Source organism: Polypterus senegalus, chromosome 18 (assembly GCF_016835505.1).
Source record: "Polypterus senegalus isolate Bchr_013 chromosome 18, ASM1683550v1, whole genome shotgun sequence".
Classification (NCBI taxonomy): domain Eukaryota; kingdom Metazoa; phylum Chordata; class Cladistia; order Polypteriformes; family Polypteridae; genus Polypterus; species Polypterus senegalus.
In genome coordinates, this window is record NC_053171.1 from 65,418,112 (window position 1) to 65,443,989 (window position 25,878).

The 25,878-nt window shown below is 39.2% G+C and overlaps 1 protein-coding gene across 6 annotated transcripts in view; it reads left to right on the forward strand.

Annotated features, from left to right (window-relative positions):
- acp7 (acid phosphatase 7, tartrate resistant (putative)) overlaps window positions 1-25,878 on the forward strand; it is a 147,702-nt gene that overhangs the window by 110,379 nt on the left and 11,445 nt on the right. For 4 of the 6 annotated variants that reach the window (XM_039742064.1, XM_039742065.1, XM_039742062.1 and 1 more), the window contains exons 11-13: window positions 228-295; window positions 12,980-13,051; window positions 19,267-19,404. In XM_039742064.1, coding sequence (XP_039597998.1) covers window positions 228-295; window positions 12,980-13,051; window positions 19,267-19,404 — 278 coding nt within the window. Of the gene's footprint in view, window positions 1-227; window positions 296-12,979; window positions 13,052-19,266; window positions 19,405-20,159; window positions 21,551-25,878 lie in introns of those variants that run through there. The other 2 variants (XM_039742063.1, XM_039742067.1) reach the window with 2 other exon arrangements.

Sequence of the window (25,878 nt, forward strand, 5' to 3'; positions counted from 1 at the left end):
GTAGGTTTAAAAAATGGATAGAATGGAATGTCAAAATTTATGTTTGTTTTTCATTTTTTAAAGTAATGAGGTGTATGCAGGCTTTCTTAAACAGGGCAGTGGTCTGCAAAATTACAGTTCTTGAGGCCCCAAAGGTTAAGATATTTGGGATCCTAGGGTCTCACTGATTCTGTATATTACAGTAGTCCAAGTGCTGCCCTACATCTGTCATGCATGTTATTGTTCAGGTGTCGACCTGGAGCTGTGGGCCCACGAGCACAGTTACGAGAGGCTATGGCCAGTGTATGGATTCCAGGTAAGCATTAGAATGGCTGGTGCGATGAATGCTAGTCTGCTATGGCTGTGTCTTTGTTCTCTAATATTTTTTTGTTATTGTTTTCTAAACCCCCCACTACTTCCTTGTTTATTAACGTTTCTGGTTATTTTATGTAATTTTGCTCTAGTGCCTTTTCTTCAGTCTCTCAGTTAGGGTCTTTAGGTGTTTGGGTGCTGGCTTCAGATCCTCGCTTCTGTTGTTCAACTCCCTTTTTGTGTGTTATGATAGTTATTTTTGTTTTACCCTGATGCCATCATCAATACCGCTATTTTGAATTTCTCGCATCTCCCGTATCCTTGGTCTCATTCCAGTATTCAGGGAGAGATGTGGCATTGCTGACATATGAATTTTTGGGACGTTTATGCCAGTGCCAGAATATTACAAGAAGGAAGCACTTCTGGGTCACATGGAAGTACCTCAAAATAAGGTAGCTCCCTTTTAGCTGCTAAATGAAACTATACTGGTAGTTCTCAGTACGTCCATGTGTGCATGGGGGTACAGGCAACTTGGACACTGACACCTGACGTACTGGACGAGCATGCAGTTTGGAAAGGATGGAAAAGCCATCTATCCTGGCTGGGACATCAGTCCAATGTCACCTCCCATTACGGAGAAGAATGAGGCAATCTTTTTAGTGATGATAGACCAGGAAATGACAAGTTTGCCAAGTATGTTAACAAAAGTTAGTGTGATCTGTCATCAAGCCTAATTTAAAATCCAGAAAACAAAGTGAAAGAATTCAAAACACTAAATATACTGCCAGTAAAATGCCACCCAAACATACATTTGCCATGAATTGAAGTCTCTATCTGCAAACTTGGATAACCAGGAAATATTAACTGCTGACCTTTACACCGATTTAATGGAGATATCACTGATCAAAACCCCAAAACACGTTTCCACCAACAAAGGGTCACCGCATCATGGCAATGAAGCCATCATTCGTGGAACAGTAATCTCCAAATTGATTTAAGAGAAAACAATGTTCAAAATCCAGCTCTGCATTCTTCAAAACCCTAAATGAGCAGAAAACAGTCTAGAAAAACATCTACATTAGGATACAAAAAAAATGTAAAACAAAACCAAATCATAACTTTGCCTTCCTCGTTTTTGTAGCAGGGAAGTGTTTACTTACAAAAGTAGGTGAACTTTGGCTATTTTGATACAGCAAAACTGCTAGCTCTTCTGTCTGGCATTTAAAAGAAATTTTAACAGCTAAAATTTTTTTCTTTAATTGCACGTCCAGAACATACTCAGGAACTGAGAAACTTGAATACTGAAAGTGGTGACCGCCATCTTACATAGAGGTGATTGAAAGTGGGAGCAACAACATAACATGACAACAGGCAGAGCAGACAATTTGACCAATGCTGTGCAAAAACACACAGAATGACGATATCCATTATCCAAACTAAGGTACAAAACAGCTGGTGTGGAAGTATTTAAAAAATAAACATAAAAACAAATAACAGCTTCAAAATGCATATTAAAATGCAAAACTGAATTCTGTATATCCAAAAATCTAACTTTTCCAACCCATTTCAGTGAGCTGCTTTGAATAATATTTTATTTAATTAATATCCAGTAAGTGCAGTGTATGAATGTATTCATCTAAAAAACTGTAACCTCATATAGTTTTTTGCTGTTCAAAGCATTTTTCCACTGTAATTTAAATATTTACCAAGGTACTGCAGTGAGAAAAGGAAAAGACAGTGAACCCTGGATTAAAAGCACACTAAAGCTAAAAGCCCAGGAAGACACAATAGTTTAAATAACATCTGTCCTGCTGATAAATATAAAATTCTCCATTTATGAAGAACATGATGTAGGGAAAAAATCTGAGCAATTTACTAACACAGTTAAACTGGAAGCCCTAAGCTCTAGTGTTCTTTCCCAGCCGAAAATTTTATAGAGCAATAAACTTGGTGGACACTGTGCAGGACATCGTAACGCTATCAGTGCTGGGTGTACTAGGATCCATTTTCAGGGTTTAAGAGTCACGCCAAGGTCGAGTCCCATGTGTTTTTCATTTTTTTTTCTTTTGTTCATTTCACTTCTGCCTTCATTCCATCAAGGAAACAAGACGTTCCTCTGGGATGCATATATCTGAGGCTTGTGAGATGAGGGCATCCGAAGTCCATGTTTTCAAAACACTGCAACCGTGACTCGCTGATTTATTTAAAATGAACCCAACTATGAGTAGTGTGTACTGTTCAAGCCTGAACAGTATATAACACTAGTGCCAGCATTCATTTATTACATTAAACATTATACACACACACCCACATAGTGTCTTCAGAAAATCTGACGACCCCTTCAGCTTTATTAATTCTAAATGGATAAATGTGCCATTTGTACCATACTAACAAAGTGAAAACATGTTTACAGAAAGGTTTACACATTTATTAAAAATCAAAAATTGAAATATCTCCTTCACAGAAGTACTCAGAGCCTTAATTCAGGACTTTGCTGAAGCCCCTTTGCCAGTAATTCCAGCTTTGAGTCTTCTTGATAAGTCTCTACAAGATTTGCACGCCTGGATTTGGAGAAGGTCTGTTAGATTGGATAACAAGCATTTGTAAGCTGCCATCTTCAGGTCTCTCCACACATGTTCTATGGGATTTAAGTGTGGACTTTGGCTGGGCCACTCAAGGAAAGCCATTCAGCGTTATCTTTCTGAACAGTGAATTGTTGCCCCAGCCTGAGGTTGTGTGCACTCTCAGCAGGTTTACTTCAAGGAACTCTCTGTATTTGGCTACATTCATCCTTCACTCAATTCTAACCAGTCTCACCATTTCTTCACCCCAATAGCATGATGCTGCCAACATCATGCTTCATTGTAGAGGTGGGATTAAACAGGCGATGATTAGTGCCTGGTCTTTTCCAGACATAGTGCTTGAAGCTTTGCCCAAAGAGTTCAATTTTTGTTTTATCAGAACAGAGAATGTTTGTCCTCATGGTCTTGGAGTCCTTACATGCATTGTGTCAGTCTAGCCATTCTACAATACATGCCTGATCGACAGAGTGCTGCTGAGATGGTCATACTTCCAACAGGATCTTTCCTCTGAGCAAAGGACTTCTAAAGCTCTGTTAGAGTGACCACTGGGCACTTGGTCACCTCCCTGACCAGGACCCGTCTTTCTAGGTTACTCAGTTTGGGCAGACAGCCAACCCTAGAAAGAGTCTTGGTGATTCCAAACTTCTTCCATTTCACAATTACTGAGGCCATTGTGCTTCTGGAAACTTTAAAAGCTAACAACACTTTGGTGGTGGAGATCTACAGAGAGTTCCTTGGACTTCTTGTCTTGGAGTTTGTCCTGACATGCAGTGTGAATTGTGGGAACTTCTACACACAGGTAGACAGGTGCCTTTCTAAATGATGTCCAATCAGTTCAATTTGCCACAGGTGAACTCCAGTCAAGTTCTAGAAACATCTCAAGAAGAATTAAAGAGAACAGCAGGAACCTGAGCACAATTTGGAGGGCCACAGCAAGGGGTCTGAATAATTCTAGGAATGCAAGATTTCAGTTTTTGATTTTTCATAAATTTGCAAAACTTTGTAAAGCTACATTTGTTATTATGGATTATTAACTGTAGACAAATAGGCAAAAATGGCAAATCTGCAACACGACAAAGTGTGCAGAAAGTGAAGGGGTCTGAATACTTTCTGTGTGTGTTCACTGGGATGATGATGAAAAGTGCTGCCTGCGAGTGACTTTTAAGCGTTATGTCACTGTGACCCCTTTAAAACTATTGTATGTAGGGCAACAGACATCAGACCGATCTAGGGAGTCAATGGAAGTTGTGGAATTCCTATAGATTAGGGATTTTGTAGATTCATTAAAGGAAGAGATTATGAGATCCACTCGGACCAAGTTTATATTTTAATCAGAATATTCTGGGAGCCAGCAGCACACTGTCTTAATGCACCATCCAGCCCAACTCAAAAAGTTCTTCAAAAAGAGAGCATTCATAATGCAGAGAAGCCATTTGTCTAAATAAACAGGTTGTTATATGCATTTGTACGTCAAAGAGTTAAAGCGAGATTGCTGTCACACTCCTGAAGTTATGAGAGTGTAGCTTTGAATAGATATTGAGGCTGTTAAACAAAGAAATATACTAAAAGATGGTTTCTAACATCAAAGACTTCCTCTGTATTGTTTTATTCCTTTACAATTACAAGAAGGCATTACAGTATTTTAATCCTTGTGAAGATAAAACATTAAAAGAATACATTCTTACATGCCCAGATTTTCTACTACATCAGGGCTGGGTAACCCATGTGGGTAATTGGGTGAATATCCAGGAGCACCACGGCCTTGAAAGGAGCACAAGCACCCATATATCTCAATAGAAAACACTGGACACGCTTCACAAGCACCTCAGTGGCCGCTTCTGCTCATCTGTATTCAGTGATGGGATTACAAAAATAAAACAAAAACAATTAAAACTAAACACACTTTCTGTGATGGCTCCGATAAAGTAAATGAAACAAATAGGCATCAGCTTAGTCTTCTCGTGTGTTACAACATCAGGAGATCATGTGCTCGCCCACTTGGTGACTCGTTTGACTCTTAGGCTGCAAGTAGTGACTTTATGATCTTCAATAATTTTCTCATGTGTGTTAGAGGAGGTGGGGATGATTTCAAAATGGTAAAATTCCAGAATGTTTAATAAATATCCAAAAACCCTAGACCAGAATTCACAGAAGAACAGTTTAAATGAGAGCAGGACGTAAATTAATCCCAGTATCAATAAAGGCCTGAGGGTGGTTATACAACTGCTCTGCTAGGAGGTCCTGCTCCCTTAGGCTCAACATTCAGAAGTCAGGCACAAAACACCAAGAGCAAATACAGTACCTACAGAATGTATTCTGACTCCTTCACTTATTTCACATGTTCCTGTGTTGAAGGATAGTGTTAAAATCATTTAAATTCAGTTTTTCCACACATCAAGCAACACTCAATACCTTAGGGTGACAAAGTAAAAATAGAATTTTAGACAACTTTGCAACTGTATTATAAATAAGAAGATGACACAAGTGTAGTAATAAAGAACCTAAATATCACATTGATTCACGTATTCAGACCCTTTGCTATGATGCTTGAAATGTGGCTCAGATGCCTCCCATTCTATTGACCATGGCTGAAATGTTTCTACAGCTTGTTTGCAGTCCACTTGTGGTCAGTTCAACTGACTGGACCGATTAGGAAAACCACACATCTGTTTATATGAGGTCTCACAATTGAGCAAAACCTAAGCCTTGTTGTGTAAGGAATTGCCTGCTGAGCTTAGGCGCAGGATTGTGTCGAGGCAAAAATCAAGGGAAGGTTACAAAAAATCCTGCAACACTGAAGTTTTCCAACAGCAATGTGGCCTTCATAACTCTTAAATGGAAGAAGATTAGAACATCCACAACGCTTCCTACAGCTATCCACCTGACTAAACTGAGCATGCAGAGTTCATCCAAGTTGTGGAGATGGAGAAGCTTCTAGAAGAACAACCACCACTGCAACACTCCAGCCATCTGGGCTTCATGACAGAATGGCCAGGCAGAAACCTCTCCTCAATTAAAGACACATGAAAGCCCACTTGGAGTTTGGCACCTAAAGGACTCTCTGATTGTGAGAAATAAGATTCTTATGAAACTAAGATTGAACTGTCTGGCCTAAATTCTAAGTGCCATGTCTGGAGGAAACTAGGCACCACATTTATCATCTGTGCAATACCACTCCAACAGTGAAGCACAGTGGTGGAAGCAAATGGAGAAAGCACAGAGATATCCTTAATGAAAACCTGCTCCAAAGTGCTCTGGACCTCAGAGTAGACTGAAGGTTAACCTTCCAACAGAACAATGACCCTACACACAAAGTTGACATGCCAGAGCCTGGGCTTGAACCTAAAAGAACATCTCTAGAAAGATCTGAAAATAGCTGCCCACCGCTGGTTTTCATCCAACCTGACCAAGCCTGAGAGAATCTGCAGAGAAGAAATGCAGAAAATCCCCAAATCTAGGAGTGTAAAGCTTGTAAAGCTAGAGTCACTGCCAAAGGGGATTCAACTAATTGAAGGGTCTGAATACTTATGTCAATGTTATATTATGCTACAAAACAAAATGTGGTAAATGTGATGGCATCTGAAGACTTTCTGAAGGAACTATAAATAGTCAACATAAGATAATAATAATAATCCAGACAAGAAGTGACAAGGCTATGAATGAGGATAGCAGTGGTATGGGGAGTGGGGGTGGGGTGGGGGGCAAATATGATTAATGTTGTGCAAGTGGAAATATGAAATCCGGGAGGTGTTATAAATGTGTGACTGAAAGGATAAAGTACTGTCAAGGATGACATCCAGACTCTTAACCTGTGGGGAAGGGGAGACAGAGGAATGATTAATAACAAATGAAAAATGATCAGTTTTGGATAATGTTGGTTTTGTACCAATGAGGCGAACCTCACTTTTGTCACTATTTAATTTAAGAAAATTTGAAGAAAACCTGGATTTGATTTCTGCTATGCAATCAGTAAGTGAGGCGGGTGGAAAGGAAACAGTAAGTTTGCTAGTGAGATAGAGCTGGGTGTCATCAGCATAAGAGTGGAAGCTAATGTTATATTTATGAAAGATATTTACAAGGGGAAGGAGGTAAATAATGAAAAGGAGGGGCCCCAGGGGCACACCTAAAGTAACAGTGGTGGGTTGGGATGTGAAAGTTTTAAGATGAACAAACTGAGTGCGGTCTGAGAGGTAGGATCTGAACTAATCTAGTGGAGTGTGGGTAATGCCAATTGAAGATAATCTATTGAGAAGATTAGTGTGACAAATAGTGTCAAAGGCTGCACTCAGATAAAGGAGAGTGAGGATAGTAATTAAACCACAATTAGCTGACATAAGGAGGTCGTTAGTCATTTTTATAAGTGCCGTTTCTGTACTGGGGAGGGGACGAAAACCAGACTGGAGCTGTTCATACAGATTATTTTGAGATAAACGAGAAAAGTTGAATAGCCACTATTTTTTTCAGATATTTTGGAAATGAAGGATACCTGATGTAGGATCGCAAGAATCACGGGAAAGAGAGGTCCTTTCATCGGATTGGCTGCCCCAACACTGTTTCAGCCATAGAATGGCCAAATGGGGGAGGCAACTTGATGGATGAGGTCTCCAGGATTCTAAACAAATCCATATCATATTATGTGATGTCATCCACTGTTAAATTCTGCTACGTATTTCTAAAATTTTTTATTTTTATACTGTATTGAGGATTTGTTCTGTTCTGTGTATTGTATTGTATTGTATTGACCCACTTCTTTTTGACACCCACTGCACGCCCAAACTACCTGGAAAGGGGTCTCTCTTTGAACTGCCTTTCCCGAGGTTTCTTCCATTTTTTTTCCCTACTGGGTTTTTTTGGGAGTTTTTCCTTGTCTTCTTAGAAAGTCAAGACTGTGGGGGCTGTCAAGAGGCAGGACCTGTTAAAGCCCATTGTGGCGCTCCTTGTGTGATTTTGGGCGATACAAAAATAAATTGTATTGTATTAGAAATAGGACGAAAATTACTGAAATTAGTTGTATCGGCACCAGGTTTTTTCAGTTTTGGGGTTATTGCAGCAGTTTTAAAAGATGAAGGAACAGTACCAGTAGTGAGAGAAGCATGGATTATAGCAGAAATAAGAGGGATCAGAGAGGGGAGGCAGGCTTTGACCAGAACTGTAGGGACAGGGTCCAGTTGACAGGTGGATTGCTTAGACTTACAGACAAGATCTGAGATTTCTGAGAAAGTAGGAAGCTGAAAAGTGGAAAATAAGTGAGTTGGAGGGTAAAATTCAAATGAAGTACTGGAGGAATCCATGCTGAGAGACTGATGAATCTTCTGGATTGTTTAATTAAAAAAGGACATAAGGGAATTGCAAAAATCAGTTGAGTAAAGGTGAGAAGGTAAAGAATCCGGGGGTTGTGTGATATTATTAAGCAGTGAAAACAATGACTTGGTGTTGCCTTCATTGGAAGAAATAATGTGAGTATAGTAGTTAGTTTTAGTTTGGCAGGGCGCTAGACTAACTTTTTGCACTGGTTGCACTGGTGCGCCTAACTTTTTTTCTTAGGTGCACCAGCACAAAGGTTAGGTGCACCCAAATGTTCAACCGCATCACAATTAACACCACAGTTTTACACGTTCACTTTATTTATTTATTTATTTGGTTTTTTTTAAATGCTGTCCATATAGGCAATATTGACTTGTAAATAATTAACTAACAATCTGGTCAATATAAAGTTCTTTATTTGAAGGCAAGCACAATTCTACAAGAAAGGTAACTTACTGAAAAAGTGTTGGTGCTTAAAGTGCTTTACTGAGCTGAAATTTAAACTTAAAAAATCTCAAGATAAATTAACTAAAAAGAAAATCTAAATTAAGTGTTTTAAGGGCTTCAAACTGAACATCTCATGGCTCAATGTCTTATGGACTATCCTCCATTGCAGTCACATGCCCCTCGGATGGCCAACTCCTGTAGTTTGGCCTTCTTGATCTTTGGCCTTGACTAAACCAGCTGGCCACACTCTCTAGCATCAAAATCTTCCAGACTTGGGCATGAGCATGCTCGACCTCAATGTGTCCAATAAGTATATTCACCGGTCTTCCTCTCCACAAGATACGACTGTACACAATGACGCATTCTTTTGTGGAGATATCTGTGTCTCCGTCGATCAGGAATGCCATGTACGCACTGTTCGCAATTTTTTTTCAATGTATCTGCGATGACTCCTATAAATTGGGCGCACACGACATCATTGCTGTACGTCGGGTTTACTTTCAAGCCATTTTTCTTCATAAGAATTATTTCAGACTTGAATTTAGTGAAGGGAAGTTCTTCTTTTGCAATATTGTAGGCAACGTTAAACTTAATTATTATCTCGGCCTTGTCTGATGATCTGTTTGCTGCTGCCTGCCACTGAAAGGCAGCGGGGAGAGGGGACACTTGAGCAGTGCATTTATCGCGGCATGTAATGTGTTTTATAGATGCATTGTGCTTTTTCAGTGTTTCAATTCTAAATGTATTAGAACCAGTCACAAATGCACTACTGCCGGCCATGGTCTTCCCACACTCTTTACAGTAAATACAGTGCATTTTATTATCGGCTTTACTGTATCTTAGCCAGGGAAACTGGTCAAGCCACTCTTTTCGAAATGTATACACTTTACCCCTTTTAATTTCAGTGGGCTCGGACTCGATCGTATGTGGCTCATTATCTAATGCCGCCTCCGGACCAGGGCTTGCTATAACTTGGGAGGTTGATGGCTCCGTGTCAGAGCATTGGTTATGATTTTCGGACGGATCAGGCCCTAACTTAACATTCTTAACGAAAAAGCTGTCAATCGTTCTTTTCATCTTCTCTGATAATCCGCGGCTACATCCACTGTTTACCTGATGGGCTACTCACCTCTCTCTGTCTGACTGCATCACTTGCATTTTCAAACGTACACACACGTACAGGAATATCTGGACCACGGCCAATCAGAGGGGGGGGCGGGATCCGCCCTTCACTATCTCTGATTGGTTTAGACCACAATATGGGCCTAATGTGTGTCTGTTGTTGAACAACAGGGAGACTTTAAGAGTCACGGAGTTTCGTTTTTTTTCCCCCTCGAACGGCTGGTAGCACCGGTGCAACCTTTGATTTTTTTTAATTGCACCATTGAGAAAGTAGGTCGCACGTGCGACCAAATTGGTTGCACTCTAGAGGCCTGTTTGGGCAATACAGTCCTTGTAATAAAGGGCATGGTTTTGGTACATCTGTTTGTGAACAAAGAGTCCAGCTTTTTTATACAACCATTCAAGTTGCCAGCCTTTGGCTTTCAAAAACTGAAGTTCTGGCGTGAACCAGGAAGCAAAAAAGAAAAAAGAAACAGATCTAGTTTTTAATGGAGCGAGAGAGTTAAGAATACCATTAAGTCCAGTGTTATAGTGTGAGACCAGTTCTTCAGGAGGGGATAAATTATGAATGTTCATAAGGGAATCAATACTAGAGGAAAGAGAGTCTAAGTTAATATTCTTAATATTACGGAAAGACATGAGACGGGAAAGCTTAGTATTGGAAAGTGCAAGTTTAACATTGAATGAAATAAGAAAATGATCAGTTATGGTGAATTCATCTGCAGTACAATCAAGTGGGGTAACTCCAGAACAGCAAATCAAGTCCAAGATATGTCATTTGGAATGAGTGGGAACATCAGTATGTTGCTGGAATCCAAAACTCTCAAGGCAGGATGTAATGTCTCTAGTAATAGGCACTATGTAAACACATAGTTAAAATAGAAACGTTTTTCATATTTTAGTAATAAATGCAGACATGAAGTGTATAATGTGTGAAGGCTGAAATCCAAATGTCAAATAAACACTTTCACAAAAGGTACAAGTAGAACAAAACAAGTGTACTTTTATTTAAAAATGTAACTGCAGAGGGCAGTACGGTGGCGCAGTGGTAGCGCTGTTTCCTCGCAGTTAGGAGACCTGGGTTCGCTTCCCGGGTCCTCCCTGCGTGGAATTTGAATGTTCTCCCCGTGTCTGCGTGGGTTTCCTCTGGGTGCTCCGGTTTCCTCCCACAGTCCAAAGACTTGCAGGTTAGGTGTATTGGCGATTCTAAATTGGCCCTAGTGTGTGTTTGGTGTGTGGGTGTGTTTGAGTGTGTCCTGCGGTGGGTTGGCACCCTGCCCTGCCTTGTGCCCTGTGTTGGCTGGGATTGGCTCCAGCAGACCCCTGTGACCCGGTATTCAGATTCAGCGGGTTGGAAAATGGATGGATAACTGCAGAAAAAGAACTTGTGTTAGGATGCGACATTGACACGCCCTTAATATGACCACTTTGGTGACGCAACGGTAAGAACTGCTGACTGGTAATCAAGATGTTTGTGGTTTGATCCCGGATGCCTCCATTTTGAGAAGTGAGCTGCTCTTATTCTTACTATTATAGAATAAAAACATATATTTGATTCGCGTCTGTAACAGCCGCTGTAAATGTATGCTACATGTAAAGGTTAGCATTTTTATTCTCTCAGTCATGCTCACGCTCGCCCCGATCTGACACTGCCGTTTTCAAATAAAGATGTGCTATAGCAGAGGTGAACTCAGACGAGGATGAAGGTTCTACATCCCAGAAAGAAAACAAAAGCCCCCCGCAAGAAATGTCCACTCACATATAAGAACAACGCAGCTGCATCAGGTATAAAGGCGAAAGATGGCACCGTTTGGATGCATAAACAGGTTGGGCTTTATCCTGTCAGTCAATGTCCTTCAAAGAAAAAGCATGGCTTACAGAGCTCGCCAAGGTATCGTGCAAAGTCCTGTTTGTGGTTATGTTTTTTGATGGTATTTACATGAAAACCATGTATATGTTACTTATATAAAAGCCAGATTGAATGTTATTTACCTTGATTTATTTACTTATCTTCCTACAGTGTAAACTGCAGAGGTTCCTCTGTTTGATTGACATGGGCACACTCACAAATTACATGTGTACTGAAGTGACTTTAGCTGCTGGTGGAAGCACTTGTTGCACCCTACGCAACTGTGTTTGATCGTATTCAGCAAAAGATCCCAGTCACCCCATAAGAGAAAGACTTTCTGAGACTAAGGTCATAAAACTTATGAAACCATTTCTGGAGAAAAGCAGAACCATAACCTGTCTACATTTTGTCAATTATTACTAAAACATGAAAAAGTTTCTGTTTTAACAATGTGTTTACATAGATTGTTGTAGACACAGAACACACATGGAATGCATGTATTCCAAATAAAGATATATTATTTACCCGATACAACTCCCAGCAACTCGCACGCAGGTAAACAGAATTGAACTAAGAGAACTTTCTGCGTTGGTGGGGAGATGGTTTAGCAGACTGCTTGTGTTGATCGGCACATTTACAACACAAAAGATGCTGACAGAGAGGTGCAAAGGGGTTTAAGGTGGGCTAGTATTACAAGTTTTTTCGTAGGCTTTGGTAATTCTAGTGTTAAGCTGCTGATCATTTTTTGAGGATTTTATTACTGAATATTCCATCTATATCTATTGATTTAAACTTTACTCGTGTATTGCTGTTTTATATTTTTCTGCCTCACCACTTTGTTTTGTGAGTGCCACCTGTTGCTATGACATGGGTTGCCAGGGGGCATGTCCTGGATATTGTGTCGTGTGATGTCATTACTGACTGTGGAGATTCAAACAGACTTTAATGTGTGGTCTTGTGTTAAGTCAGCGGCTCTCAGACTTTGGTTCTGAACTTTTTCACTACGATTCTTGCTCGGTGCTTTGATTTTGATGACTCAAGTGATTGATCTGTTGGTTTTGATTTTGGCCTGTTCTTCGTATACATTTTCTTCTATTATAGAAGAAGTGTTTGGCTATTCCTGCTGGAGATGCCCTTCCATAACATCTCTGTTGTATGTTTTGGATGACTATTAAATGAGTATTATGCCAAATCTGCAGCCAGGGGCTCAAGCCAAGTTACCTCGCAAGTGAAATGTTGTGAATGTGACCAAAGCTGTGTTTAACTAAAAAGGATGGAGCAAGCACCAGCTTCTCCACTTTTGTGCTGTTCTTGCATTTTAATTTTCTAGCTGTTTTTTAACTGAACAAGTCTGATTTATAGCCTCCTGTTTGCTTCTTTCTAGGTTTTCAATGGCAGCAAGGAGCAGCCATATGTCAATCCAAAAGCACCAGTGCACATCATAACAGGATCTGCGGTAAGGAGCCATACCGAATGTTTGACTAAATGCCAGGAGCACAGGCACCTGGGTCTAAGCTGACATGCTATAGTACTCCCTGAGGTCACGGCTGATGCACTTTGAGATAACCTCTGTAAGGACGTGTCAAAAAAAATGCAAATATGGGATTTTTGGTGCTTTCACACTTCTGCGCCCGGAGCCTTCTCTCATCTAACAGTCTGACTCAGATTTCAAAGGTAATGCAAACAATTTTAAAAAGGGGTAGAAATGGAGGAGATGACAAAAGAAACAAATGGCATTAGAGGACAACTGATATGCATTTCAAACGCTAAATGCTTGAAACAGTTTCAGACAAGTTTGTTTTCAGGAGGAATTTTCTGCAGTTGTTGACTATTGGTATCTACTTAGCATGTTATTTGTTAGCCAGCTGTGCTATCCTTCTAAGATGGGCTGAAATCTAAATAATCAATGCAGACCTCAAGTTAATGTTTGCAATGTGTCTCTGTTATATGCTTTTTTGGTATGGGATTCATAAAAGCAGTGTTTATGATTATGATGCATGATCTGTTGGAATGGCAGAGATATAACAACTGGATGGACACACAAACAGACACACAGACACTTATCCTTTAATTAAGGTGAATATGCCCTGCATGGCAAGAGCTTAGCAGCATGCACTAGTGAGAAAGTAAGACAGCACAAGCATGTTTCCAGGAATGAAATGTGCCAGTGGCCGGGCAGATCCAACTCTGGCATACAAACATATTGATGCCTTTTCTTCAGTTCAGTCATGTTTCCAAGCTCCTTGGCTAGGAGTTTTTTATTAGGAAAAGGTTAAAGTGGTGGCCAGGAAAACTTTCATGATCTGTCATCAAGTCACTAAACCACTGTACTGTTCCCAGTACTTTACAATGTGTCAGAACAGTCAGCAGAGCATGACATTTATAACACAACTGATTATCAGTACTTGCAAATCAGTTGATAACAGTGCAACGAGATTATCACAGACTGTTTTACCAGTGGGTTTCCCAAATTTAAAAAAGTGCTTCCAAAAATAAATGGGCAAACAAAAACTTTATAAAAATAAAATAGTGTTAGGGATATAAGGAAACCTTACTAGGAGACCCTTAGAATGGAAGGACCGGGGACGAGAGCATGCACAGGGCATAGTCTTCCTGGGAGTTTCCCACAGGGCATTATGGGAATTGGACTTATTTTGCTCAGCCTTACTGGGTTCCATGGGTACCGCCAGGGGGTACTGCTGGGACTAGCGAGGCCTACTTTGTGGGGCTCCCGCCTTACCTGGAAGTGCTTCTGGGCCAATCTTTGGGACAGCAGAAGTACTTCCGGGAATTACTTAAAAGGAGCCCAAGTTGGGAGGAAGGAGACAAAGCTTGCTGGGAGGAGTAGAGGAGGCAGAGAGAGAGGCTGAAAGAGAAGAAAGAGAGTATTGCTGTGTGCTACTGTGCTTGTAACTGTGGTTGTGGTAGCAAAAGCTTGTTGAGGAAGCATTTCTTACAATAAAAAGCATTTCTATTGGTGACTTGTTTTAAGATCCTGTTTGTGTCTGTTTTAATTCCATAATGCTACATGCAACGCTCTTGATGTACAAAAAAGGCATAAAGGAGTTGTCTATAGCCATAAGGCAATCCAATGCAAGGCCCCAAAGCAAAATCCCAAGGTGAAGTCAAAAAACAGAGCAGAAGGTCAAAAAAAAAAAAAAAAATCCAACAAATCACAAAAAGCACAAGGCACGTCAATAAATCACAGAACACACCAAAATCCCCTAGTGCAATCGAAATGAACCGCCAGGAGCTGAGGGGCACAATCAAAAACAAAGAGTAATGCAAATAATTAACATAAATAAATGAATAAAAAATGAGCAAAACAGACCTAAAACTTGAATTTGAACCCCTGTCTGAAACACAGCAGATGGTAGTATTTAATCAGCACCTTAAACATAGATAGATAGATAGATAGATAGATAGATAGATAGATAGATAGATAGATAGATAGATAGATAGATAGATAGATACTTTATTAATCCCAAGCGGAAATTCACATACTCCAACAGCAGCATACTGATAAAAAACAATATTAAAGAGTGATAACAATGAAGGTATAACAGACAGACTATAACTTTGTATAATGTTAACGTTTACCCCCTCAGGTAGAATTGAAGAATTGCATAGTGTTGGGGAGGAACAATCTTCTCAGTCTGTCAGTGGAGCAGGACAGTGACAGCAGTCTGTTGCTGAAGCAGCTCCTCTGTCTGGAGTTGATACTGTTCAGTGGAGGATGCAGTGGATTCTACATGATTGACAGGAGCCTGCTCAGCGCCCGTTATTCTGCCATGGATGTCAAACTGTCCAGCTCCATGCCTACAATAGAGCCTGCCTTCCTCACCAGTTTGTCCAGGTGTGAGGCGTCCTTCTTCTTTATGCTGCATCCCCAGCACACCACCGTGTAGAAGAGGGCACTCGCCACAACCATCTGATAGAACATCTGCAGCATCTTATTATTACTTTTTACATGAAATCAGTTTTGGCACAGGCAATATTTTCGCTAAGTTATGACACAGCATTGTTGTGATGAACCAGCAGTGATGTCAATTTTCTTTATATTTCTTTATATTATTACAATGCAGCATATTCAGTAGTGATGAGCCAACCCCTTCGAATTTGCTTCATCTTGAGTTTGGCAAAAAACTAAAAATGTTCAGGAATTCTGGAAAACTCTGTGGAACACAATAAGGTCAATGGGCAGGAGAAAGTGAACTAGCACTGAGTAGAATATACTGGTGCAGTGGTGTCCCTGAGGACTATGGAAGCATCTGCCAACTATACTGAACCTATTATTGCCGCAGGAAAATGTAACCCAAGCTGTGAGGCAGCAGTGCCAACCACTGCACCACCATGCCTCTCTTTGAGTATACAATACTTTGAGTCATTTATCTCTCTCTGTCTCCTATCACTATGACTAGCTAACACCCACAGTCTGAGTCTGTGATGTGACGGTTAGTGTTATATACTTGGGGTCTGTCCCTGTCGCTACTCGATCTGCACTAAATAATGAGGAGCAATAATGACACAACATTACAATAAAACTATGCAGAAGAGCAAAGTATTTTAATAATATTTTCCTTATGGTCAGCTAATGCACACCTCAATCGATTCTTTATTTTTTTAACGCAAATCCAGCCAGAGCACTGATTGGGTAGTGACATCATGCATGTGTGTATATGCTGAAAATTATTCATGCATGTGCAAAGCGGATCTGGTAATACCATAAAGTGTGAGGTGAAGTATGCTTACAGTCACATGCATGTATGACAAGTTCTTCTTCTTCTTCGTCATGCAAATCGGGCAGGCAGTGCAGATCGGGTAGTGACATCCCAAACTAAAATGGCTGCCAATGCTCTGTGATGTCATGTGGACCTTGCAAAGCACCATTAGCAACTGGAGAAAAACAATCTTGTGCAAGCCAGCTGCATGGCAGATTTTAAGGCAAAAATGTGGAGAATAAGGTCTGGTGAAACAGGCAGATTCACAGAAAAAAATGCTTTGATGAATCTGGTCATTTAACACTGGTAATCAGTAGTAATTAATTAGTAAAGATTAGTTGTTAGCTATGGCAATGTCTTTTTAGCAAATGATTACATTGTGTCGCAAGCTTAATCAGTCTAATAGGGTTAAAACATCGACAAGCACAGCAGTGCATAACAATGTTCTGGTTTAGTAAATCTGAAAAGTGTAATTGTTGTGTAAACACAATTATCAGCTGTTTTCTGATGGGATTAATTATAGTTGAAGATAATGCAGACAGGAGTCTGTAACCGCTGACCTAATGGATTTTTGCTCATTTCATCTCTCTTTTTGGAAGTTCACAATCCTTAGGAGGACGGCTTGCTTAGAGAGATGGTGCAACTGTTGCAGGGTGGCCTTTTTTATAGGCTCCCCCATAGCCGACACTAAAGCTGCTCATTTGACAAATGGCACGTCAGCTCATACTGCTGCTGACTTAGCTCTGATGTCACCCTTAGATGATTCAGCTAAAGTAGAAGGGGGTTCAGTTTAATTTATTTTAACATCCTGTTTCTTGTTGTGCCAATGCCATTTTGTTCAACAGTGTTTAAGAAGTACCTAGCCGGTAATGTCAGGTTTCCTTCTAGTATAAATATTGCAGCAAATGTTTAGTTCCGCATCCTTTAGTAAATTAAAAACACTCTTAAAAAGAATTCCAGTGTAGCTTTATTGAAGTTATCATAGATACAATTTCAGGTTTTGACTTTGGCTTAATTTTTTTCTCTCCAAAGACAGTTTTAGCTCTAGGGCTTTCTTGGTTTTGATCTCACGTTCTACTGACAACAGTATTTCCCAGCCCTTTTAACAAATCGTCTCCTGCTTTATTTGTTGCAGTATCACGAAAGATGCTTGGTATGATCCCTTAAGAGCAGAATAATAAGATTATTTTAAGGGCAGATTCTTCAGATGACTTTAATGACTGATAATTGATTTAGAGATGCAGACACCTTCCACTTTTCTAGCTAAGGTGGTCGTACTCACTACTCATGGCACTGGAGAGTGCTGAAGTGCTGCTTATGTTGATCAGCACAGGCAAGTATGAATTTCACTCTACTCTGTAAGTGTGACAATAATGACTTGATAAAACTATAATACCCCATTGCCCATTAAACAAAATAATAATAGTACAGATAATTAAAAATAAAAATTATCCAACAACAAATATAACAATACAAACAGTCCAAAGGGTATAAACGGACTAAAAGAAACAACAAAAATATTAAACAGGATCCTAACAATCACAAGTAAAGATTTTGAAAATGTATTTCAAAGGCTTGGACACTGGTAATTGCCTTAAATCCTAACTGATGGCATGGTAGCAGTGTTGAATATGTAAATAGCAACCAGCACTGTTACTAACAAACAGTATGGCTACCATCTAAAAAAATAACAGAGAAACATGGGTGTTCCTGGCTTTATACTCCATACAAAATGCTTGGAGGTTTTGGATGTGTGCCACAATGGTGTCACAAAAATAACATTAATTATTATTAACCATACAAAAATACAACTGTAATAGATAAACAAATGACCAAAAATGAAACGAGTATGCCAAAAACTGATTATGACAACATGACGTTTTGCTCATGCAGTGCTATGAAGTAACAGGAAGCCATTGAACTACAGAGCAGGATACAAACACACATACACACACATTATGAAAAGTTCTTAATCCAATTCTCGGTTTGGGAGTGTTTGTAGCCCATCCTGTCAGCACTGGCTGTTAGGCCAGACAGGGTTCTGTGGGCAATTCACCCACACTGAACCACAATGGGCCCAATTCAGAGTCACAAATGGATGGAACTACAATCAAGCAAAGTGAACCCCGGGCAAAATGATTGCATCAGAAGTAATCATGTCTCTTATTGCTTACTAATTATTTTCCAGATGGGCAGATTGCAATGATGTGAAATACAGAGAAATAAATATTTAAGTTTAAATATTAATAATGAAAATCCAGAGAAGATCAATAAACATTTGTATTTGGCAGTTAGAAGTCAAAAAGGTCACCTCTACTATGTACTCTTGGGTGAAATGCATCAAATCCTCAAAAGCTGTGTGCCTCTTGTTATAATTCATGTTTTTATGTTTATTTATTTATTTGATCTTTTTCTATGATTATGTGTCACTTGACCATGAAATGCACAAACCGCGACTGGCACATCACATGGCCCATCTTTGTTTTATGGCTACAGCTACGCATTCGTGCTTCGCGCTTTCTGATTGGTGGAATCTTTCAGGTGATCATGGGTAAACCTGGGGGTCAAGCTAATTGCTGCCATGTTAAATATGGCCCTGCTGGTAACACGCCTTACCACTCAGTGGATAAAAACAAGTGTTTGTTCATTAGTTAGTGACAATGTTGGTGCAAAATTTGAGTAGTTAGGTAGCAATCAGTTGCTTTGGTTTCTTGACTCGCCTTTTGCTTTTTGGTTTACATCTCATGGTTTGCCCTTTTGCAGTTCAGTCACTTGGTATTCCTCTGTCTTTCAGGCTTCTGATATCTTGTTTGTTCTTTTTGACTATTCTCTGGCAAAGCATTCTTAAACTCACATAATTCCATGGGATGGTGTCCCTTATCAGAATGAAAAAAACAAAAATTAAATTAGAAAACCCCACGGATCATAACACCTCTGTTCTCATCCATAGGGTTGCAGAGAGGAACATGACGGGTTTGTCCCAAAGCCACGAGAATGGAGTGCATTCCGCAGTACTGATTATGGATACACACGAATGCAGGTGCTAAACAGCACACACCTCTACATCGAGCAAGTCTCAGATGACCAGGTAGGTGATATGTAAAGCGTGGAGTCTGGACTGACTAAAGCTGGTTCACACTGTCCTATCAGGAGGAAGTTAATATTCAAAAGTGTGTCCACGATGGGTCATTTGAGTGGGGTTTGGGGTTGTCTACAGTAAAAGAAGAAACAGACAGCCTTTAAAATTGTGGCGGACCCAAAGGCTGAATAGCCATGTTTTGAGTAAACAGCAACTGGAAGCTTCAATTAGCATTCTGTCCAGCCAGTGGAAAGGGGGCGTACCTTGCTTTGCCTTAAAGTGTCCTGGACCGCCAGTATATCCCCAACTTCAAACAAGTTGTTTTTCCTATTGGAATTGGACTGGCATCACCTCCACATCTGCCCTTGCCCTTTATGTGCAACTGATGGACTTCATAAAAAAACGGGCAAATTGAAAGTGGCTTGGCGTCCAGAATGGTCAGCTAAACTGAAATGGTGTACAATGCCAGGAGGGCTGCTTCTTATTCTAACGCAAATTCAGGTAATTTAAATGAAAAATAGACGGCTGGCAGCTGTCAAGGGATTGTTGGCACATGTGTTATTAAAAATACTAAAAGGAAGAAAGCAATCAGCATAAGAATGCGGATTTAACCTTTAGCAGAACAACCCTAGAGGAAAACGCCTTGCTTGGACATGGAGTGCAGTACTCAAGTATTCAGATTTTTGTTTAATTTCACTTAAAAGACCTTTGTTTTCCATTTTCTTAGTTCATTCTGGTACTCACCGTGGCCTTGTCTCTTCCAGAGCGGCAGGGTGATCGACAGTGTCTGGATTGTGAAAGAACAGCATGGCGTGGCAGCCTGGCTTTGACCAATGCAGAAGCTGGATGGCGGCTCTTGACCTCTGCAGTTCTTAGTGTCATTACTTATGATTTCTTCCTAAAAAAAATTAAGAATGGAAACTTTTTTTTTCTTTAAATTAGGTTGATTCCTCTCTGATTCTAACATTCATGTTCAGAGGTATTTATCTCCATGAACACTTAAATATGAGTAAAAACAGGACAGCAGGAAGACAATGGAACCAAGAAATAACAAATTAGCATGCATTGCGTAATATTCAAGTTGCTCTAGACAGCAGATGGAAGGTAAAGGGACCAGAAAATAAATGTGTGTCAAAGCTTAGGAAAGTTCTAACCAATGTCTTTGCCAGATCAAAAAATAAACCCTAAATTGCAGTTAAAGTCCACGTCAAAATAGTGTTTAACACATTGACTATCACAATGAAAATAAGTGAATTTGCTCCTGGTGCCAATCTAAAATCAGGGCATTAGTTTAATTTACTAATTAAATGCATTTTGTTATTCACCAAAACCCTAAACTCTAAAAACCATCTATTTGAATTACCTCATAGTTGGTGAATGAAACCAAAAATTCATTGTGAACACCATCTGTATGTGGACTCAGCTGGGTCTGACAATTCAGATCCTCCACAATTAGTTGCAATCTAATGTTGCAATTTCCAGCGATATTCAGATGGTTGCAGTTCCCCATATATAAATTGTTTCTATGAAAAATGTTATCCAAAATAAGGCTAATAACAAAAAACTAACAAAGTGAAATATTCTGTTTCTGTGGTGCCATGCTATGCTCAGTTTATATCCATTACTCACAAATATGCTTGTAGTTTGTACTAAAGCCCGGAGGACAGTTTACGAGAAACTGAGTAGAAGGTGGCGGTGGTTGTGCCAGTGGTCTTTGTCCATAGATCACCTCCTACGAGTTAACTCGCATTTAACAGTCAACGTGTTAATCACAATAAACAAGAAAAGCAAAAGCACACAAAAGGGTTCTTTTTTGTTATCCTAATATCAGAAGTCCTAGAAACACCTGCAGTGACCTTTTATGCCGTTTTGATGATAATGTCAAACATCGCACATTAGGAAGCTAATGCTGTAGCAGTGTAGTGGGAATTGTGCCACAAATGGCAGTGCCTGCAAAAATCAGGATATTGTCAAAAAAGAAAGATACGAATAATTTTCCACTATTTGAAAATGCTGAAAATGAATTAGGCAATCCCACAATACAAAAAAACTTTGATTCTAGAAAATGAAATAAAAAATTAAAAAATGAAACAATCATAAACACAGGGCTTTGTTAAGTGTTTTCAAAGTTGAAACATTTACTTTTTTTTTTTTTTGCTAAATTTTCCCCTGGGTGAAATAGTTGGTTAATTAGCTAGTTAGTTAGTTAGTTTGTTCATTTCTATTTGCTGTACAACACTTTTTCTATATATCTATCTATTATATAGTGCCTTTCATGTCTATCTATCTATTATATAGTGCCTTTCATATCTATCTATCTATCTATCTATCTATCTATCTATCTATCTATCTATCTATCTATCATATAGTGCCTTATATATTTAATTACTTGATCAAAGACAGTGACATTTTTCTTTATTAAATAATTCTTTAAAAATGAGTCATATATATAAAAAACAGTGATAATGAAATGTAATAAGATGTATTAGTAGGGCACATAAAACACACGTTATTGCATTGTCATGTACTGTAGTAAAAAGTGAGCCTTTTAAAGGCTTGTGGTGGCTCATTAGCTTTCACAGACAGCGGAATCCAATTCAAGAGATGTTAAAATGGCCTCAACTAATGCGCTATTGTTAGTTGTTGGTTGTGAAAGGTCTACGGATAATTGTATGTTTATTTCTAACACATAACATTTTTATTGGAATACCCAGTGGAGAGTTAAAACTGATGTTGTAGTCCCCCTACACGCACATGTGAAGATGTTTTCTTGACAGCCTGTGTGACTCTGCTGCTGTTTCAATAACTCAAATTTGGGATTTATTTTGCCATCAGAAACAACTAATGGAAACCTAAAAGAGGAGAATATACAACCTGAAATAACCTCTCTCAATGTAAATTTCATATCCATCACCAACTGAGGTCACAGAAAATGTTTCTTTGTTTTACAAGTGATTCTTGATTGCTATGTCACCAATATAAACATACTGATTTAAATACGGTCGCCTTGATGGTTACCTTTGGTAACCACCCTTGAGCAACATGTGGAACCCCAAAATGACTACACCCATAACACCATGTCGCCGCGGAAGAATGTTAAGTAATAAGTAATTATTATGCATGACTCTATTACTAGAAAGACTAAATATCATTCATCAAAACTAAAAAGAAGTCTCAAAACTAAAGTCAAAAGGAGCCACGCCAGAGTTAGCGAACCAGAAATTCCAAACACGCGCACTCATGAGTACATTCAGATAGCACCCACAAAAATGACGAAAGACTCACTACCATTATGTCTGTGACTTCACAGGGCACAACCCCTGGACACGCCCTCTAGCAACCCACAGTCACATCCTAGCAATGGCTCTTTAAAATGATGGTGCCCATTAAAAACAAAAAGGTGCTGTGATAAACATTCAAGGCCAAATGAAAAAGAATGAAAACAAGGCTCAAATATTAATCTCCTTAAAATAATGGAAATTTATCTGGATTCACAGTTTCAAAATGAAGTTAAAAATTGCTAAATCAATTACAAAGCCAAGAAAAAATTTACAAAACCTCAGCAGTCATAACAGAGGCCATCCTTGCAGCATGGGGTACAAGGCAGGAGCAAACCCTGGGTGTTGTGGCCCCCTACTGCAGGACATTCTCACGCACACTCTGACACTCGCTTGTGCTGAGCTGCTCTGTGTGCTTCTTTATCTTGCTTGCATGACTATGGGGTGCTAAAAGACAGTGAAAGAATGAGTTAACTCCACATAAACAGAGCATGGGCCGGAGTTTGAACCTACCATGCTGGAATTTTGTGAGCATGGGGCTCTCTGGTGAAAAAGTGAAAAAAAGGTGGATCTGTACAAAATTATACTAATACACTTTAGATTTGTACCTATTCCAGATTGATATGATTATAAAAAATGAAAAAGAATAAAAAGTCCAATAAGTCTACAGATGCCCAAAATTACTGAAAGTGAGACTGTATAGAGAATATCGGAGACATCTATGCAGATGGATGTTACTTCTACAAATAATGAAAGTATGGAAAAACAGTTTGCCCTACTAGAAGTGTTTACTCAGACTTACGGGTCTTTTTCCAAGTAATTTCATTTTAGCTGGAATAAGATAATAATAAGTCTGTATCTTCCTCTTCCATATCTGTTTGTTGCCGGATCTCATCTTTTCCACAAAATGCCAGTTTTCCTTTCTTATTACCACTGTATTTAACACCTTCATTCCTTCCTGGACTCATTTCCTTACTGTCAATTTGTGTTTCTTATTCATCCATTCCTGACATTATTCCCACTGCAGGCATCATAAGATTTGCTCCATTACATTAATGTACAATCCGACAATTAGGCTCTTGCACATTTAAACAAAATGAAGGTACAGACACACAATTAAACTCATTTTTCCCATGACCACTGCTACAGATGTATAAACAGAAAAAAAGCAGACAATGACTACCATGGCACCCTGTTACAGTGGAATTGTAATGTGAACTCAACACAGTCAAATTCTGGAGACAGTTTTGGGTCAAAATATTCAAAATATGCCAACACTTGAGACTCCTGAATTGCTTGAATGCTAAATTGTGGTAGTGGCCAGAAGTTTGTTTCCATATGTGACTCCACAGTTGTAAAGAGAAAACTGGAGGGGGCAAAGAAGCCAACATAAAAAGTAGAGGTCTTCAGCTACAAGAAGGCAAAAGAAGTTTGTGGAGATATAGAAGGAACACAATCGAGGGTAGATGGGAACAATTAAGAGTTAGCAATGGCAAATAGGACCATCTCACCAAAACAAAAACGAATTAGCAGCACTTTACTGGCATGTCTGAGAAAAACAATCAACTGAAGGATGGAACAGAATGGAGAATCAAGCTAAATGGTACTCTAACAATTAAAATTAAAACAATTGATCTACCATGGGATAGGATTTCCTTGTGGCCAAGATATCACATGACTCTCAACACAGAAATGTATGAATTGATTGTAATTTATGCTTTGTATATGTTTGCATTTGATTGGATATATGTGCCAGCTGTTGATTAATAATTAAATGTTTTATAAAGACATCCATTTTCTGATCAATGCTTTTTATTTACATTCCAGCTAGGTTGAGGATCTCAAAGTTGGAGTCCCAACTTAGTAAAAGTAGAGTTGCCAACTGCCCCAATGCCAGTGAAGGTGTTCAAATTAATTTTTGTCACCTTGATTTGGATTACTATAAAAGCCACTTTTGACCTTAATTATTTTCATGGAGTCTTCTGAGGTAGTCACATCACCAAGACTCTTCAGGAACCATACAGGGAAATGGATGGTCACCTTGCAGCACCACATTCATACTTCCTGTCAGGAGGTTATCCTTAATGAACTGGACAATGTGGCTGTTTCATACCAGTAGCTCTATTCATCACACAATTTGTATTTTTCATTTCTGCTGTATGATGTACATACTGATTAGGGGTGGTATGAATGGGCAGTATGGCCAAAAATCCATATCACAGTATGACTAAAAATTTTGATCAATTCTTTTACTGTATTGGACTGTTTAGTGTATTTCAAGCCTGAAAATGAAGCTTTGGCACAAGTGAATATAATGTAACTCCATGATCTCTTGATAATGCAAAACCAGTTTCTAATAGTAGAAATAGAAATTTCCTAATAGGATGTCACTGTTTAGAACAATCCCCACTTAAAGACCTGGGGCCTCATGCATAACGCTGTGTGTAGAATTCGCACTATAACATGACATAAGCACAAAAGCTGAAATATGCTTACACACAGAAAAATCCAGATGCAGGAATCTGTGCGTACTCCAGCTTCCGCGTTCTTCCGCTCCATAAATCCCGGTCAGCGTGAAAAGTAATGCTTGTTGCATGCGCGAGCTGTCCCGCCCAAACTCCTCCCAGAATTACGCCTCTTTGAATATGCAAATCAATATAAATAGCCCTTAAGCTCAGCGTTCTGTGAAAAGACAATGGAAAAAGCACTGGGCAAAATATAAGAATTTCAGCGAATACCAAGTGGAGGCAAAGGAAACACATACTATTTGTTGATTTAAACAGTGGAATAAACAACAAAAGGAAGTTGATTGAGTGACATAGCATGTCGGAGAAACTTGAAAGCTCAAGTTCACAAAGTCACACAGTGCCAAAATAAAAAAGAAGTCACATATCAGAGTCGCCATGAAAAGGCGAGTTGTAACCCACCGTCTAAGCTTATTAGGGTACTGACAAAAAAAAAATAGGCACACAGTGGGAAAAAAGCATGAAATGTCAACTTTAATCTCGAAATTTCCACTTTAATCACGTAGTTTATTTTGTCATTAAAGTAGAACATCATAAACTTATAAATTTATTTAATTTACTAGTTTCTCAAATCCCATCGTAACTAAAATAGCATGTTAAATGCTTTGTTTTGTATTTGATCTTCAATGTGCTCTATGAGTGTTAATCACTATGTGCTTCTGTTCTTTCTCTTTCTCTGA